The following is a 15,635-nucleotide window of genomic DNA, read 5'->3' as shown; positions in this document are numbered from 1 at the left end:
ATTACTTCGTACGGTTAGGAGAAATGCTAGAAAGAGAGAAATCGAGAAAGACATGAGAGGGTACGAAAGGCACATCTGCTCTGGTCGGAGACGGTCGGAAAAGAATGGCCTGTAATTGTTGTTGCTTGCTTTAATTAAATTAATAGTTAATCTTTTTGTCTTTTAATTAACCTATTACATTTGGCATTTTACTCACTAACCAGAGTATAATAGCAGTGAATGCTCGTTATTTTTTTCTGCTGAGCATTGTAGCGTGTGTGTGTGTGTGTGTGTGTGTGTGTGTGTGTGTGTTATAGTGAATCATACGACCGCATTGCTGACAGTACATGTATTTTGTTCCTAAAAACACGGATGCCGATACTAAAATGTATCATCTGAACTTTGCGCATCATCCTTACTATTGTCTGTATCAGGCAGTCTGCAGATTCTGTGTTTCTGTTTTGAAGTAGCTCAGCGTGGATGGGGATACATTCATCAGCATTTTGAAAGTGCAGTGGAGGTCAAGTGCTTTTAGTGTTTCATGTTTTTTAACTTACTTGAGCTCGAGTGCTTTCTCATATTGCAGGAATTTCTACAAAAATAGTTTTCTCAGTTTGGTTTATCTAAGCGTAGAAACCTCAAGGTTATAAATTTTCAGCATCATTCCCTTTTCTACCTATTTTGCCTTCCTTCTCCTGGGCTCTAGAAGTTCTCTGATAAGTCTTCCCTCTGTTACCAGGCTCAGTCTCAGGGAGCAATTACGTTTAAGATTATACCCAGCATCAAAGAGGAGACTCCATCTAAAGAAGGCAAGGTAATCATTCCTTAAAAATCCTTTTTTGTTTTTTTTTGGCGGTGGGGGGTGCTAATGTTTCCCCATCCTCTTTGTCACAGTGAATTCATTTTCATATTCTCTTTTTAAGAAAAAAAATCATTCTTTTTTGGGGAGACAACTGGGTGGCTCAGTCGGTTAAGTGTCTGTCTCTGGCTTGGGTCTTGATCCCAGAGGCCTGGGATCGTGTCCCACAATGGGCTCTCTGGTCAGCAGGGAGCCTGCTTCTCCCTCTGCCTTCCCCCCGCCCCCTTGATGCTCTCATGCTCTCTCTCTCTCACAAATAAATAAATAAAATCTTTTTTAAAAAGTAAAATAAAAAATTATTCTTTTTTCTTTAAAAAAAATGTATCCTTAAATCAAAGAAGAATCTTGGCCCTTTCCCATTTATTTATTTTTTAATATTTATTCCTTTTAAATGAAACTCCCTTCCAGATGTTTATCAAAGCCCTCTTTGACTATGACCCTAATGAGGATAAAGCAATTCCATGTAAGGAAGCTGGGCTTTCTTTCAAAAAGGGAGATATTCTTCAGATTATGAGCCAAGATGATGCAACGTGGTGGCAGGCAAAGCACGCGGATGATGCCAATCCCAGGGCAGGCTTGATTCCCTCAAAGCATTTCCAGGAAAGGTGAGCTGCTGCACGCGAATATGGTCTCTCTTCAAATGACCTTTTGTTCTCTGCAAAATCGCACTGGAGGAGAGTTGTGATAAAAGGAGCACTAAAACCTTGCTTTAGAATCCTTTATCCCTCAGGTTTGGATTTCTGTTTTGTCTAACTAAGGATGAATAATGACCAAAAATAATATGACAGGACCCGGTCATATTCGGTTTTTGTTATGAAGCAAATGGAAAAATAGCAGATTAATATCTGAAACTGTATTGATGTGAAAGATGGGGGGGGGAAGAAGAGTGATTTTGGAGTAGGGATGATTTATAAAAATTTGAAAAGGAGAGGATTTATTTTTTAATTTGAATAGATTGCATTGTGTTCATTTTTTCCCCCTGGCTTCCCGTTCCCCCCCTCCCTTGGGACTTTTAATATTTTGGTGTTATATTAATCTTGGATCTGTACTGAAAATTGATAGGCATTGACCTTCTTTTTCCCCCAGGAGATTGGCTCTGAGACGACCAGAAATACTAGTTCAGCCCTTGAAACTTTCCAACAGGAAATCATGTAAGTTTGTTCATAAAAATGCAGAGTAACCAAATCTCGCTGTTTATTTTTGACTATTAAAGCAGGTGTTTGTGGGAGGACGAGAGTTTGTGGTGCCTTGTGATAGCTTTCGGATCATCATTTCATGGCAACGGAACAAATAAGAAACTCACATTAGAATATTTAAGTGAATCTTCTGAAGAAAGGCGGTGTTTGTGGTTGTTTGTAATAAACCCATGACTCACACTTTAAGAAGCTAACTAGCAAGGCTACCCTCCTTGACTTCTGAACGTGGGTGTTCTTATAAATGTAACCTCAAATGCAACGCTTTTATTCCTCCAAAGCTAGAAGGTTAGTTAAGACACGTCTTGGTAAAATCAGGGGAAGAAAATCTACTACTTTCCTGGGCACAAAGGCAGTTGGGCCTAAGAAGAGTTGTTCTTGTTCTTCTTAGCTCCTTGCTTGTCCAGAAATCAGAGTAACTCTGACCTTCACCTCGCCTGTTTGGAGTTGTTATAAGACAAGACAAAACAAAACAAAACAAAACAAGTGCAGGAAAAGGATGAGGTAGGGTTACTGAGAAAAAGATAGTGTGGATTTGGCTGCATTTTTTCCCTCCCTTCACACTCCTGTTCTCTCAGCTTCTCTTCTACGCCCCACCCCCTGACCCCTGTGGAGTCCCCATCCCATAAATTTCCTCCTCCATCTCCGTAAACATTTCATGGTTCTAGGTATTTTTAAGACTAAAAAAAAGCCTTTTGTTTTCAGTACGGAGATTGTACGTTAAAAGGCGAACACACGAGTAAAATGGTGCTGGAATCTTACCCCAACATCTGGTTTTAGTATTGTCGCGTTTTTCACATCTCCTGTTATTTCTGTCAGTTTGTCGACGCGTATCGCGCAGGAATTGCAGTTTAAGAGAGCCAAACTACGGTCGAGTATAGTATAAATCTCACAAGCAAGCGGATACTTCAGGTGGAGTGATTCAAAGGCCTGCTTGTTCTTGCTCCGTTGAGTCTGGGCAGAAGGAAAACCCCCTTGTCCTAGAGTGCCGCATGGATGGTGACATCGGAAAGTGTACAGTTTAACCAGAGGCTTGCATCGTTCCTAAGTGCGATGAGTTTTCGCTGGCAGAGCCTCCGCGGTGGCCACCTCCCTCGCTCTTGGAGGGATTTCTAAATTGGGGTCCTGCAGGCTTCTTACACAATTGGTGCCTGGGGGTTACAATGTGTGTCACTCGAGAAGGAAGTCAGTGTGATTCTATTCGAATCTGAATCCCACTCCCAATTTGTTTGAGTCTTAGGCCACTTAGAGATGTCCAGTTGGTAAAATTGTGAATTTTCATTTATTTGTTTTTATAAATGTGTCTCTTTAAAAAAAAAAAACCTACATAAAATGGGTATATTGTCTTTCCAACAGCTCTCCTGAAATTAGTTGCAGTATAAATGTGTGTGAATGTCAGAAGGAGTGTTTGTGGGCTTTTAATTATAATGGCCAATGTTTGTCTGTTAATATGCAGAGTTTTTATGTGATAATCTTTAATATTTGACTCTGAGAAATATTTATTCCAAAATTACTAACATGTCATTATCTGGATATTGTAGGGTTTTTTGTTTTCTGTTTGTTTTTTGTTTGGTTTTGTTTTGTTTCTGCTGCCTCTTGAAGACCGTGTAGGAATGTTTACTGATTCCCATCCACACTTCCTTCCTTTCCTTCTTTTCTATTTTTTTTTTTAATTAGACTTGATTCACGGATATTCATGTATTGGTGGTTCTCATATATGGATGTTCTCTATTTTTAAATAAAAACAAATCGGGTCAATATTACCCAGATCACTAGTGTATAGTAAATATGGCCTTATTCAGAGAGACAGTCTATCTGTGTCTATGAAGTTTAAATAGAAAGTTAGTACTTTTATTGTCAAAGAATCAAAGTTCCATTTGAAGTTTTTCTTTTAATGTTTTCTCTTAAACTCCTGAACTCCAAAGTTATGCATAAATTATTATACTGGTTCTGAATATTTTTAAGTTCATTTAATAGCACTTTGTTCTGTAATCTGTGTATCTGATAGTGATTCTTTATGTAACTACCCTTGTAAACTGTAAAGGCCATTTAACCCAACACTTTCTGGACTTCAACATTTGACACCTAGATTTTTAGGATAGGACATCCATCTTGTCCTTTGGTAAACTACAGAATAACATTATGAAGAAAAACAGAAAGTTAACATAAAATCTTTTATTTATATGACTTTGAATAATAATTCATAGACTAGGTTTTTAAGAAATGTTTCTAATTTAATGTAAATATTTTAAAAGGGAAATAATTCTGTCATGCTGGTGTTTCATAAATTTATTATAAAATAGTCATATTGAAAATTTTCGGCACTAAATTTGACAAGTGCACTTAAAACCTAGGAGATTGTGTTAAACAGTGAATTTAGAATAACTTCAGTCAGATAATAATATGTATCATATTAGCCAGTTAACTTCTTTCACAGAATAATTGCTTGCATTATTGTGGTCTTACTCTTTATTTGACTCACAGTATATCATCATAACTCAAGTTCGCATGGAGGAAAAGCTCTGGAAATTTAAGGGTTCAGTCAATGTCAAGATCAAAGTCAGAAAGGACTGGAGAAGGCATTTATGTGGACTCGAGCTGTAGATCCTGACTCCATGGTAGATAAAGACAGGAGCCATAAAGCTGACATCTTCAGGCTTTAAAACTGGCATCCTTATGCCAAACTGTGGTATTCATCTTAGATGCTTGGTTATTTCCTCCCCTTGAGAATCTTGGCATATCTGATACAGATTGAGAAAATAGGCTTGTCAAACAAAATAATCTGCCTCTTGTAATTAAACATTCCTAAAAAATATGAACTCTTAAAACTAAAGCGTAAGTGGATCTTAGAAGCGTGGTAGAGGGGACTCTTCCCCACTTCCTCCTGTTGCTTCAAGGAGTAGCCAAACCAACAAAGAAATTGGTAATAGAATTCTGTGTTCCCTCCCTTTCTCCTTCATCCGCTGAGAGGCTCTCACATAATGGATTTACCTTAGTAATAGAGACAGAACAGCCTAGAAGTCTGATCCGTTTTCTTTGACATGACCAACTTTTAGATTTTTACATGAAAAACACAGGTTAAGTGTTTTGGAAATGAGTTTAAAGCCAATCTTATGTCTTAAGTAACATATAGAAGTTTTAAGGACAGCCATTTGGCAGCTTGCAATTTTTATGTCGATATTATTGAAAGTACTCTATGATTTTTCTGCCAAAATCTTATTTTTTTATAGTTCAGTTGCATATATAAAGCAATATGATCTCACCTAACCTTCAAAAAGAAATACGATTTTCTTTGATTAATTAAAATGCTGTCTGTTCCCTTTCTGTTGAAATTAAACTTTATAAGTTTTTGTCTTTCTAATCATACAAACATTAATAACTTTGACTTCAACAGTATATAACATTTTAAATCTAGTTTACAGGGTATTCAGAAAAGCCTCCTCTTATTCAAGTAGTGTGTGTTACAGGAGAAGTTTCCAGTATGATTTTTATTTGTGGTGCTTAGTTTCTGTTTTTAGTTATTAAAGTATAAATACCTTAAAAGATCTCATACTGCTGATTGACTAATATCCATTTAAAATTTTTCTTTACAAAACAGCTCTTACAGAATTTTTGTAATTAAAAAAAATCCTGAAGGTATGATTTTTTTTTTTTTTTAAAGACTTGAAGGTAAAAATACAAACTATTGTATCTTAGAATCTGTTTTAACCAATTGTGGCTGCTGTCGTGTGGGTACACCAGAAAATTTAACTGGAGCCAGAGGCATCCACTCAAGCAGCATATAACCAAGTCCATTCAAAGACAAGCATTTCGTGGGTTGAAGGTCACAATCTACCAACAGTACAGTTTAAACACGGAATGAACAAATGAATTCACTCTTCATGGTGTCAATATTTTGGAAGGCCAAGCCTTTGAGAATAATGTACATATAATGTTCCAGGTTGTTACAATTATTCCAACTGAGTAAGCTCCTTTCTCCTGGCATTTTAAACAGTAATTTTTTTTTTTAAGATTTATTTATTTATTTATTTATTTGACAGACAAAGATCACAACGAGGCAGACAGGCAGGTGGAGAGAGAGGAGGAAGCAGGCTCCCTGCTGAGCAGAGAGCCTGATGCAGGGCTTGATCCCAGGACCCTGGGATCATGACCTGAGCCGAAGGCAGAGGCTTTAACCCACTGAGCCACCCAGGCGCCCCTTCAACAGTAATTATTTAGGGTGCGCATATGTAAAGTTAATTCAGAAATTAACAAGTAGGTTGCTTATGTTCTTAAATTTGTATGCCTAAAACTCTGTCAAATATTTCTTAATATTGGTGGGATTTTGTGTTAACAGAAACATAGGGGGTTTTAAAAAATACTGAAAGTAGGTCCCCCCCAATATTTACTGATACTCTTTGGAAAGGGCCAAAGTTCAGAGTTTGTGTGGACAGAGGTGCAGATGAACTAGGCTGTAAACTGTACGTCTGACTGTTTATGTCAGGAGATGGTTGAGGTGATGGCCTAATTATTATTGCTCACTTTTCGTCTCAGTCGACTGTGTTCTTCTTATATAAATTGAAGATATTCTTTTTTTTTTTTTAATTTTATTTATTTATTTATTTTTTATTTATTTTTTCAGCGTAACAGTATTCATTCTTTTTGCACAACACCCAGTGCTCCATGCAAAACATGCCCTCCCCATTACCCACCACCTGTTCCCCCAACCTCCCACCCCTGACCCTTCAAAACCCTCAGGTTGTTTTTCAGAGTCCATAGTGTAGAACACTCTCAAAAGGTACAGCTTTTCGCTTTTCCATATGAAGGGTTCCAAGCCAGACTGTCTCTTGCCTTTGTCTTGGGAACCCAATGCTATGCAGGTAAGAAAGGGCTGATTAACTATTAAGAATGTACTCTGTGGTCACGGGTTGTTGCAGACTTTTAGGGAAGATTGATGTGGGTAGAGGGAGGCAGAAGAAAGCACAGCTTTGACCCTGTAAATGCTATCACACACCTATATAGACACAATTTTTCCAACTGCCCAGAGTATCTGACGGTGCCCTGCTCAGAGGAGCCTGTGGCCAGTAGCATGGAGAATTTCCCCCTGCCCTGTTGCGTGGGGCTCATCGATTCACCTTCCCGAAGCTTCTCCACTCCGTTCTCTGAAGATAGCCACAATTACTCTCTGTGAACTTGGCCTCTCTTCTGTGGTTTTGTAGTTTTCCCATCTTGCTCGTCCGTGCTTGAAGATGTGGAAAGGGAACTCTTTTTAAGCCGGGGAGGGTCAAGCTTTGGGGGAAGAGACAAGAGGCTGGTGTGCTGGAAGGGTATGGAGAGTAGACAGGAAGCTTGAAATTAACTTTTTGACCTCCCCACCAACTTGTATTTCCTAGCATACAGTTAGAGTAAATAAAAAGTGATTTTGGCGTGACAGTATAGCGTGGTACTTAAAACCACAAACTCTGAAGCCAGGTCGTGTGGGTCCTCGTTTCAGAGTGCTTCATTTCTCTGTCCCTCTGATTGCTATCTGTGACACAGAGGCAACAGTACTGGCTTCATGGAACGGTGCGAGAATTCAGTGCGTTTATGCATTTAGTGTACACAGAACAGTGCCTTCGTTAAGAATATAGTTCAGAATCGTGCAGTTGTCCCAAATGTCTCTGAGAGCAACCTTTTCTATGTTTTCCTCTTTGTTCAGACTTGCTAAGTGTGAGGAAAAGTGTTCTTTGCTTTTCCTTGCGGCTGTCCATGAAGCATGTTGCTGGCTTGGAGATAGATCTGCATGTGGGTTATCGCACAAAAAAATAGCATTCTCTTCCTACTTAGAGCATGGAAGAAACACTCTTCTGAGAATGTCCACAGCATATTCACCACCTTTTATTAGAATAGGAAACATGCCGTACTATTTGTGGATGTTTGTTTTTATTGTGGGTTGACCTTGGTGTTTTAATCTTTGTTGTCATGCGTGTGTGGGTTTGTGCGTGCGCGTGCGTGTGCGGGACATGGCTTTTTAATCAGATGATAGAATCTGATGGACTGGACATTGGTTCTTTAATCCGGGCGCAACACTCAGTCAATCCTGTTCCTTCAAAAATATACTTTCTGTTTAATAACCCGCTTCGCGGTGGGGTGTCTGCGATTGCAGACTCTGTTTGTCTTATTTTTCCCAAGCCTGGTTGCTTGGCTTGGCTAATCCGTATCACATAGTTTAGTGTTCGTTTTCTGCTAATTTGTTTAAGATGTACGTGGCATTTCAAAGCTACGAAGGTAATGAGTGTAAACAAATTCACAGCTTGGGTGATTCTCAATACGAGCCCAAATAATAACAATATGCTTGTCATTTTTGCGAATTATGTTCAGATAGATCCAATCCAGTTGGAGGACCCATAGGTATTTGAAAAAGAAAAATAGAGTGGTGGTGCACACTCTCTCCTGAGTGTTTTCTTTGACTGCCACTCTGTCGTTTGGAGAGAGGAGTGAGTGGAAAACTGTTCCGATCAGCTCTAGTCGTTCTCCAAAGTCTCGTAGCAAAGTATGTTCTACCTTGACTTGTGGTTCGACTTTGCTTCTATTAAATTGCCAGTTCTTTTTCCACCTTTAACTGAAGGTGAGTGTCCTCAGTCACACGGAACTCTTAAATTTCTTTCCTATTGGTAACAATTAGTGATTTTTAGAATAATTTTTTAAAGTACCTTTTATCAAATACTGTAGCCAGAATGAAGTAAAGGGCTCTTCCTGACTCATTTCGTATGTGTAATAAATTGATAATACTGTTAAATTTACAGGGTCTTGAGATGTTTTAAGGGCATTTTAAGGGTTGTTTCTAAATATATATCCTAAGTGTTAAACAGATGAGTTTATAAGCAGAAATGTCCTATGAAAATAATCCCCCATTGAAGGTATTCCTTTGGAAATTTTTTTTCCTTATTATTTTTCCCGTTTGGGCGTGTAATAAGCTGAATGAAGGCTTTGCGTTTTTACTGCTTTGGTGTACGTATTCTTTTCAGACCAGGACTACGGTGCAGTCTAAAACGTAGTTTATCATGAATCTGTTTGTTGACTAATAATTTTGAAATATTTAAAATACATTTCTTTTTCCCCTTTGGCTTTTCTAAGATGAGGAAACAGTTGAGTGTGGTAGGTAGATATTTTTTTTTCTCCCTCAGATGCATCTTCTTCCTACTTTTAATTGTATTTTCTGCACATGTAATCATTTCCTTTCTCATTTTCTTTGTGCTTCTCAGAGGAAATTAAAGGTACATGTATAAAAGCTTCCCTGCCCCAGTCTACTAATTTTATTTAGTACAACTGTGTGTGGGTTAAATTGAATATAGCAAGTAGTTTATAGAAGATTATATAAATCCAGGCTTCCATCTTGATGTTACAGTACCAGAACTCATGGTTGGACTCTGTTTGAGAACTGTACTGTTTTTGCTTCATATAGCAGAAATAAGGAAAGTAACCCGATAGTACATTGTTTTTGTCTCTGTCGGTAGTCTCAGTGTTATTCAGATCTATTGGCATCCTTATTTTAACATAAGGATGTCAGGGGACTCTTCTCAACTATTTGATTTCAGCACATGCTGTGCTGATAGTTCCAGAAGCATATTTATGTGAAGATAAGGGACCTATAGTAATAAGTACCCACTACTTCAATTAAATTTTTAAGATATGCATAGCCCAGTTTTCACTGAACTCCAAGGAATAATTAATAACACATCGTTTATTTTAAAATGTTTTCATCCGTTCATTTTTTTCAAAAACCAAACAAAAAGAGAAATAGTATGCCTTTATTCCTTCCCAACACGGAATTTCTTCCCCTCCAAAGCAAGGATGTATCTTAATCTCAACGTCTTTGTCTAATCTAAAGTCAGTGCTATATTTTACATATTATCAAAGAGCCTGATTTACAAAAATAAATTGACTTTGGGGGATCAAGTGTTGTAATTTTCTTAACTACGGAGAGTATAAACAGTGCAGGCAAATCTTTTACAGTTTTCTTGGAACTGCATCAAGGAACCCCTGAAGGAGGCCGAAACACAAAATTGCATGATGTCTTAAAACATCACTTGAAGCTTAAATGTAAAACAAAACGTTTTATGTTTAAGAGTGGCGTTGTGAGGGCTGTTCTGGGCCGTGCTTTACATAATTGTTTTAAGTAATTTATTTTTTGCATCTGTGGCTGGGCTTCTAACTGTTCTGCTTTATTTCTTGGCTTTTGTTCTGTATGCTTTTATACTCCATCCAGAAGATGCTGAATATGCTGGTAACCACAGTGGAACGTATATAGGTGAGCAATTGGTCGTGGAAGAGGATATTTTTCTTTCTGTTGCTTTCTCCAAAACCAGGATGTTGTTTTACCTTAAGTGAGCGTATTTGCATCAGCATGCTCTGGTGTTCGGTGGGGGGAGGGTGGGGGTGTAGCATGAACCTTTATGTCAAACAGGCTCCATGGCTTGAACATAAAGGAGTTCATAGTGTGCTTTCATCTTGTTGTTCCAGAAGCTTCCCAGATACTCTGTTTTTGTAAATCATTAATCTGTTTTTGGGTAGAAGAGGAAAAGCGTTTGTGGCGAAGCCGTTTGACTCGCCACTGTGTTAACTCTGTCTGCACTTTTCTCAGTTATCTGGTTAGCTGTTAATTAGCCAAAGCTAAACAACTTCTTCCAACATTTTTGGTTTTGTTTCCTGATGATTGGTTAATCACAAGGTGCCTCGCTATGTAACCATTGACTGAACATCCCCAAATATAATGAAGCCTGTGATTGCTGTGCTGGTCTGTTTCACCAGGAAACATTCTGAGAGTGGCCGAGGGGTGTTATAAACCAAAGTCAAATTATCTAGAAGCTGTTAAAGACATCAGAATTCTCATCAGCTGCCTCCCTCTTCAGACCTTCCCCACCCTTGCCGTGACCATGTCCCCACCTGTACGAGTGACGGGTCCTAGCATAGAAACACAGTTTGAGAGAGAACCGCTTCAACTTCCTTATTTTTAGATTAGTATTTATGTATATGGTATCTCTTGGTTATTGAAGAAATTGGCCAGATGTAATATTTGGTATTTAATATATACTATCTCTACTCCTGTAAGATTGGTGGGGATTTTTTTCCCACTTTACAGAAAGGAAAGTGAGCATCAGAAAATTGACAGGAATTATCTCCAAACCTACAAGTAGAGAATGGGGCCTCCCAGTTTCACATTCATATCTGTGCACGTATGAAGCCTGTACTTTATCTTCCAGTATGCTGCCCTTTTGTGTTGGATTCTACAAAACAAACTCCATGCAGAAATCTAGAGTATTCTAGTTTTTAGGCTAGAAAAACTATAATCGGGTGGTCAAGGAGAGGTTAAACTTACATTAATTCTTTACTCCTTTCAGAACAGTACAGTGTGCCAGATACTCTATATATCGATCAACACACCTCTCCTTACACCCTCAGAAACTTTGTTTTTTTATTTTTTGAAACTGTTTGCATTTTATTTATTTTTAATTAACACAGGATGTATTATTTGTTTCAGGGGTACAGGTTGGTGATTCATCAGTCTTACACAATTCACAGCACTCATCATAGCACATGCCCTCTCCCGTGTCCATCCCCCAGTTACCCATCCCTCCCATGCTCCTCCCCTTTAGCAACCCTCAGTTTGTTTCCTGAGATTAAGAATCTCTTATGGTTTGTCTCCCTCTCTGGTTTCATTTTTCCCTCCCTTCCCCTATGATCCTCTGCCTTGTTTCTCAAGTTCCTCATATCAGTGAGATCTTATGTTAATGTCTTTCTCTAATTGACTTATTTCACTCAGCGTAATACCCTCTAGTTCCATCCCTGTCATTGCAAATGGCAAGATTTTGTGTTTTCTTTTGATGGATGCATAATGTTCCAGTGTGTGTGGACTCATCCAGAACTCATTTATTAAACTCATTTATTATCCATTCATCTGTTGATGGACATCTGGGTTCTTTCCATAGTTTGGCTATTGTGGACATTGTTGCTATAAACATTCAGATGCACGTGCCCCTTTGGATCACTATATTGTATCATTGGGGTGAATACCCAGTAGTGCGATTGTTAGGTCATAGGGTAGCTCTATTTTCAACTTTGTGGGGAACCTCTGTACTGTTTTCCAGAGTGGCTGCACCAGTTTGCATTCCTACCAGCAGTGTAGGAGGGCTCCCCTTTCTCTGCATCTTCACCAACATCTGTCATTTCCTGTTAATTTTAGCCATCCTGACTGGTGTGAGGTGGTATCTCACTGTGGTTTTGATTTGTATTTCCCTGATGCTGAGTGATAATGAGCACTTTGTCACGTGTCTGTTGGCCATTTAGATGTCTTCTTTGCAGACATGTCTGCTCATATGTTCTGCCCATTTCCTGATTGGATTATTCTTTGAGTGTTGAGTTTGATAAGTTCTTTATAGATTTTGGACGCTAGCCTTTTATCTGATATGTCATTTGCAAATATCTTCTCCCATTCTGTCGGTTGTCTTTTGGTTTTGTTGACTGTTTCCTTTGCTGTGCAAAAGCTTTTGATCTTGAAGTCCCAATAGTTCATTTTTGTCCTTCCCTTGCCTTTGATGATGCTTCTAGCAAGAAGTTGCTGTGGCTGAGTTTGAAGAGGTTGCTGCCTGTGTTCTCCTCAAGGATTTGAATGGATTCCTGTTTCATATTGAGGTCTTTCATCCATTTGGAATCTATTTTTGTGCGTGGTATAAGGAAATGGTCCAGTTTCATTCTTTCGCATGTGGCTGTTCAATTTTCCCAACATCATTTGTTGAAGAAACTTTTTTCCATTGGACATTCTTTCCTGCTTTGTTGAAGATTAGTTGACCATAGAGTTGAGGGTCCATTTCTGGGCTCTCTATTCTGTTCCATTGATCTTTGTTTCTGTTTTTGTGCCAGTGCCATGCTGTCTTGTTGATTAATATAGCTTTGTAATAGAACTTGAAGTCCGGAATTGTGATGCCACCACCAGTCTTGATTTCTTTTTCAACATTCTTCTGGCTGTTTGGGGTCTTTCCTGGTTCCATACAGATTTTAGGATTGTTTATTCCATTTCTTTGAAAAAAAAATTGATGGTGTTTTGATAGGGGTTGCATTAAATGTGTAGATTGCTTTAGTTAACATAGACATTTTCACAATATTTTTTCTTCCAATCCATGAGCATGGAACATTTTTCCATTTTTTTGTGTCTTCCTCAATTTCTTTCATGAGTAGTCTGTAGTTTTCTGAGTATAGATTTTTCGCCTCTTTGGTTAGATTGATTCCTAGGTATCTTATGGTTTTGGGTGCAGTTGTAAGTGGGATTGACTCCTTAATTTCTCTTTCTTCTGTCTTGCTGTTGTGTATAGAAATGCAACTGATTTCTGTGCATTGATTTTTATATCCTGACACTTCACTGAATTCCTGTACGAGTTCTAGCAGCTTTGGTACACCCTCAGAAACTTTAATGGCTTCAGGGAGCAAGTGTTTCTTTTCCTGAGTCTGCTGAGTAGTTCGTATGCTCTGTCAGCTTGGTGAACCAGAGTGGTAGTTGTGCTGGCCTGTGGTTGCTTTGACGGGTGGGATGCTCACCTGAAGTAAAACTGTTTCTGTGTCCTATAGTTTTTCATCCTCCAGTATGCTTGCTCATAATGCATCTCAGAGTTCCAGGGAGCAACAGAAAAAAAAAAAAATTCCAGTATGTTAGTGCTGGTGAAGCTGATGTCCCATTAGCCAAAACCAGTCTCATGGCTAAGCCAGCATATATGTGTGAGGCGACTGTTCCAGAGTTTGGATTCAGGGAGATGTGAAGAGATGGACTGACTTTACTATAAACTTCTACCTCTCTCTAAAATAGAGAGGTACCTACTCTCCCCGACTTCCGGGGTGTATACTGGGCCAGTTAAATGGCGAGTGTATATCCGAGTAACTGGCTTAAAGCAGTATCCGATGAGAATCACATAAATGCTGTAATTCAGGGGTTGAGGGGACAGCCTCCTGGCCTGACACAGTGAATGACCCAGTCCCACGAGGAATGACATGAGAACCGGGCACCAAGGGTTAGGTGGGATTATAGTCTAGCAGCGGGGCATGAAGGTAGAAGCAATAACATGGAGGTGACTGTTGCGGAGCATAAGGCATAGTTGCGATTGGGTGAGGCGATGCACGTGCTCTGTGTTACTTTCTCTGTTGCATCTGGAACCCTGAGACCACAGTATGGCCTGGCTTCCTGGAGGGTGAAAATTATAGGAAAATGAGTTCTGGATGAAATGCCATTGGATCTGGCAAGAACTCCATTGTTATCTGGAGTCACTTATAACTGTTTCTCCAACAGCTTTACTGGAAGCCAGATGGCAAGGTGTTAAAGAGTAAGAGCGGACAGGGAAGGGAAGATAGCGCCCGAGTTCGAAGCTGTTTTTATAGTTGAGAGTAGAAATATTTTAGCGGGACAGGAAAATGCGATCCATCCTGTAGACAGAGATGGTGAAACTGATGGTAAAGGACTGAATATCTTCACGATTTTTTTTTTAGAGCAGAGGTTGGGGGGAGCAGCAGAGGGAGAAAGAGAGAGAGAGTATCTTAAGCAAGCTCCATGCCTAACCTCAGAGCCTGACATGCGGCTTGATCTTACGACCCTGAGATCATGACCTGAGCTGAAGTCAAGAGCCAGACACTGAACCGAATACACCATCCAGGTGTCCTGAGGTTTGAAAGTCATGAAATCAAAAGTAATTGGTTGACTAAAGCCCACAGCAGCTAGCTTGGGTGGAAGTGAGACGACAGGAGTGCTTTAGATTAAAGAATTTGGCATTAGCAGGGGAGATTAAACATGCAGATACCCTATGACCCATAATACTTTTTTGGAAAAGGCAGAGAGGGCTTTGTGCTCCCAGGAGACCATACTGCAATACCCAGTTACAGAGGAAAATAGGGCATCTTCTAGGTAAAATGGGAATATCATGAAACACCCAATGAGTCATATCCAACCTGGTCGCACACCGACAAGCTTCAGGCCATGTTTGGACAAAAGATATGTATTTTGTTAGTCCCACAAATTTGGCAAATTTTTCTGACTCCTTTGACAAAACAAAAGACTAAATGAGGGCTTCGTTTCCCAGTGTTAATAACTAGCTGGAGTTGAGTTAGAAGCGACTCTGTCCGTGGAACCCAAGGTCCCTGGTTCCTCGCAGTCTCCACCTCTCATCGTCTTGCTGGCACTGACGGGATGTTAGTAGACATTTTCCTAATGGCTGTGTTGGTTTTATAACAGGGAGGTATTTCTTGGTCTCCATGTTCTCCAATGAGGGGAAATAAAAGTGACCAAAGAGTATTTCAGACAAATGTTATGACTGTTTCCCCAAGGATTGACTTTCGTGCAAAATACATTTGTGTAAGGCAATTGATAAGATTTTTTCCACCTGTCTGACTTCTGTAGGCTTTTGAATTTGCAAGCCCTGAGTACAGATTATGGCCATCCATTCCATTCAGCTTCCACTCTGAGAGAAAATTGTCCTTTCCTGTGGCAAAGAGGAAAAACCTGGTCAGTGTGTTTTAATGGATGACATCATGACAGCATTTCATTCTGGCCTAAATGTTTATTCTGACACGTGTCGCAGGAGACTGCCATAGGTCCATGTACCTTGAAG

General features: G+C 39.3%; 1 protein-coding gene across 4 annotated transcripts in view; it reads left to right on the top strand.

Annotated features, from left to right (window-relative positions):
- MPP7 (MAGUK p55 scaffold protein 7) overlaps nucleotides 1–15,635 on the top strand; it is a 306,784-nt gene that overhangs the window by 214,988 nt on the left and 76,161 nt on the right. For 3 of the 4 annotated variants that reach the window (XM_046012744.1, XM_046012745.1, XM_046012743.1), the window contains 3 exons: nucleotides 719–793; nucleotides 1,247–1,443; nucleotides 1,925–1,989. In XM_046012744.1, the coding sequence (XP_045868700.1) occupies nucleotides 719–793; nucleotides 1,247–1,443; nucleotides 1,925–1,989 (337 nt within the window). Of the gene's footprint in view, nucleotides 1–718; nucleotides 794–1,246; nucleotides 1,444–1,924; nucleotides 1,990–9,126; nucleotides 9,148–9,254; nucleotides 9,267–10,258; nucleotides 10,301–15,635 lie in introns of all 4 variants that reach the window. The other variant, XM_046012746.1, reaches the window with a different exon arrangement.

The sequence above is a fragment of the Meles meles genome, chromosome 7 (genome assembly GCF_922984935.1).
Source record: "Meles meles chromosome 7, mMelMel3.1 paternal haplotype, whole genome shotgun sequence".
In the NCBI taxonomy this organism is placed as follows: domain Eukaryota; kingdom Metazoa; phylum Chordata; class Mammalia; order Carnivora; family Mustelidae; genus Meles; species Meles meles.
This window is presented reverse-complemented; position numbering and strand designations above follow the sequence as displayed.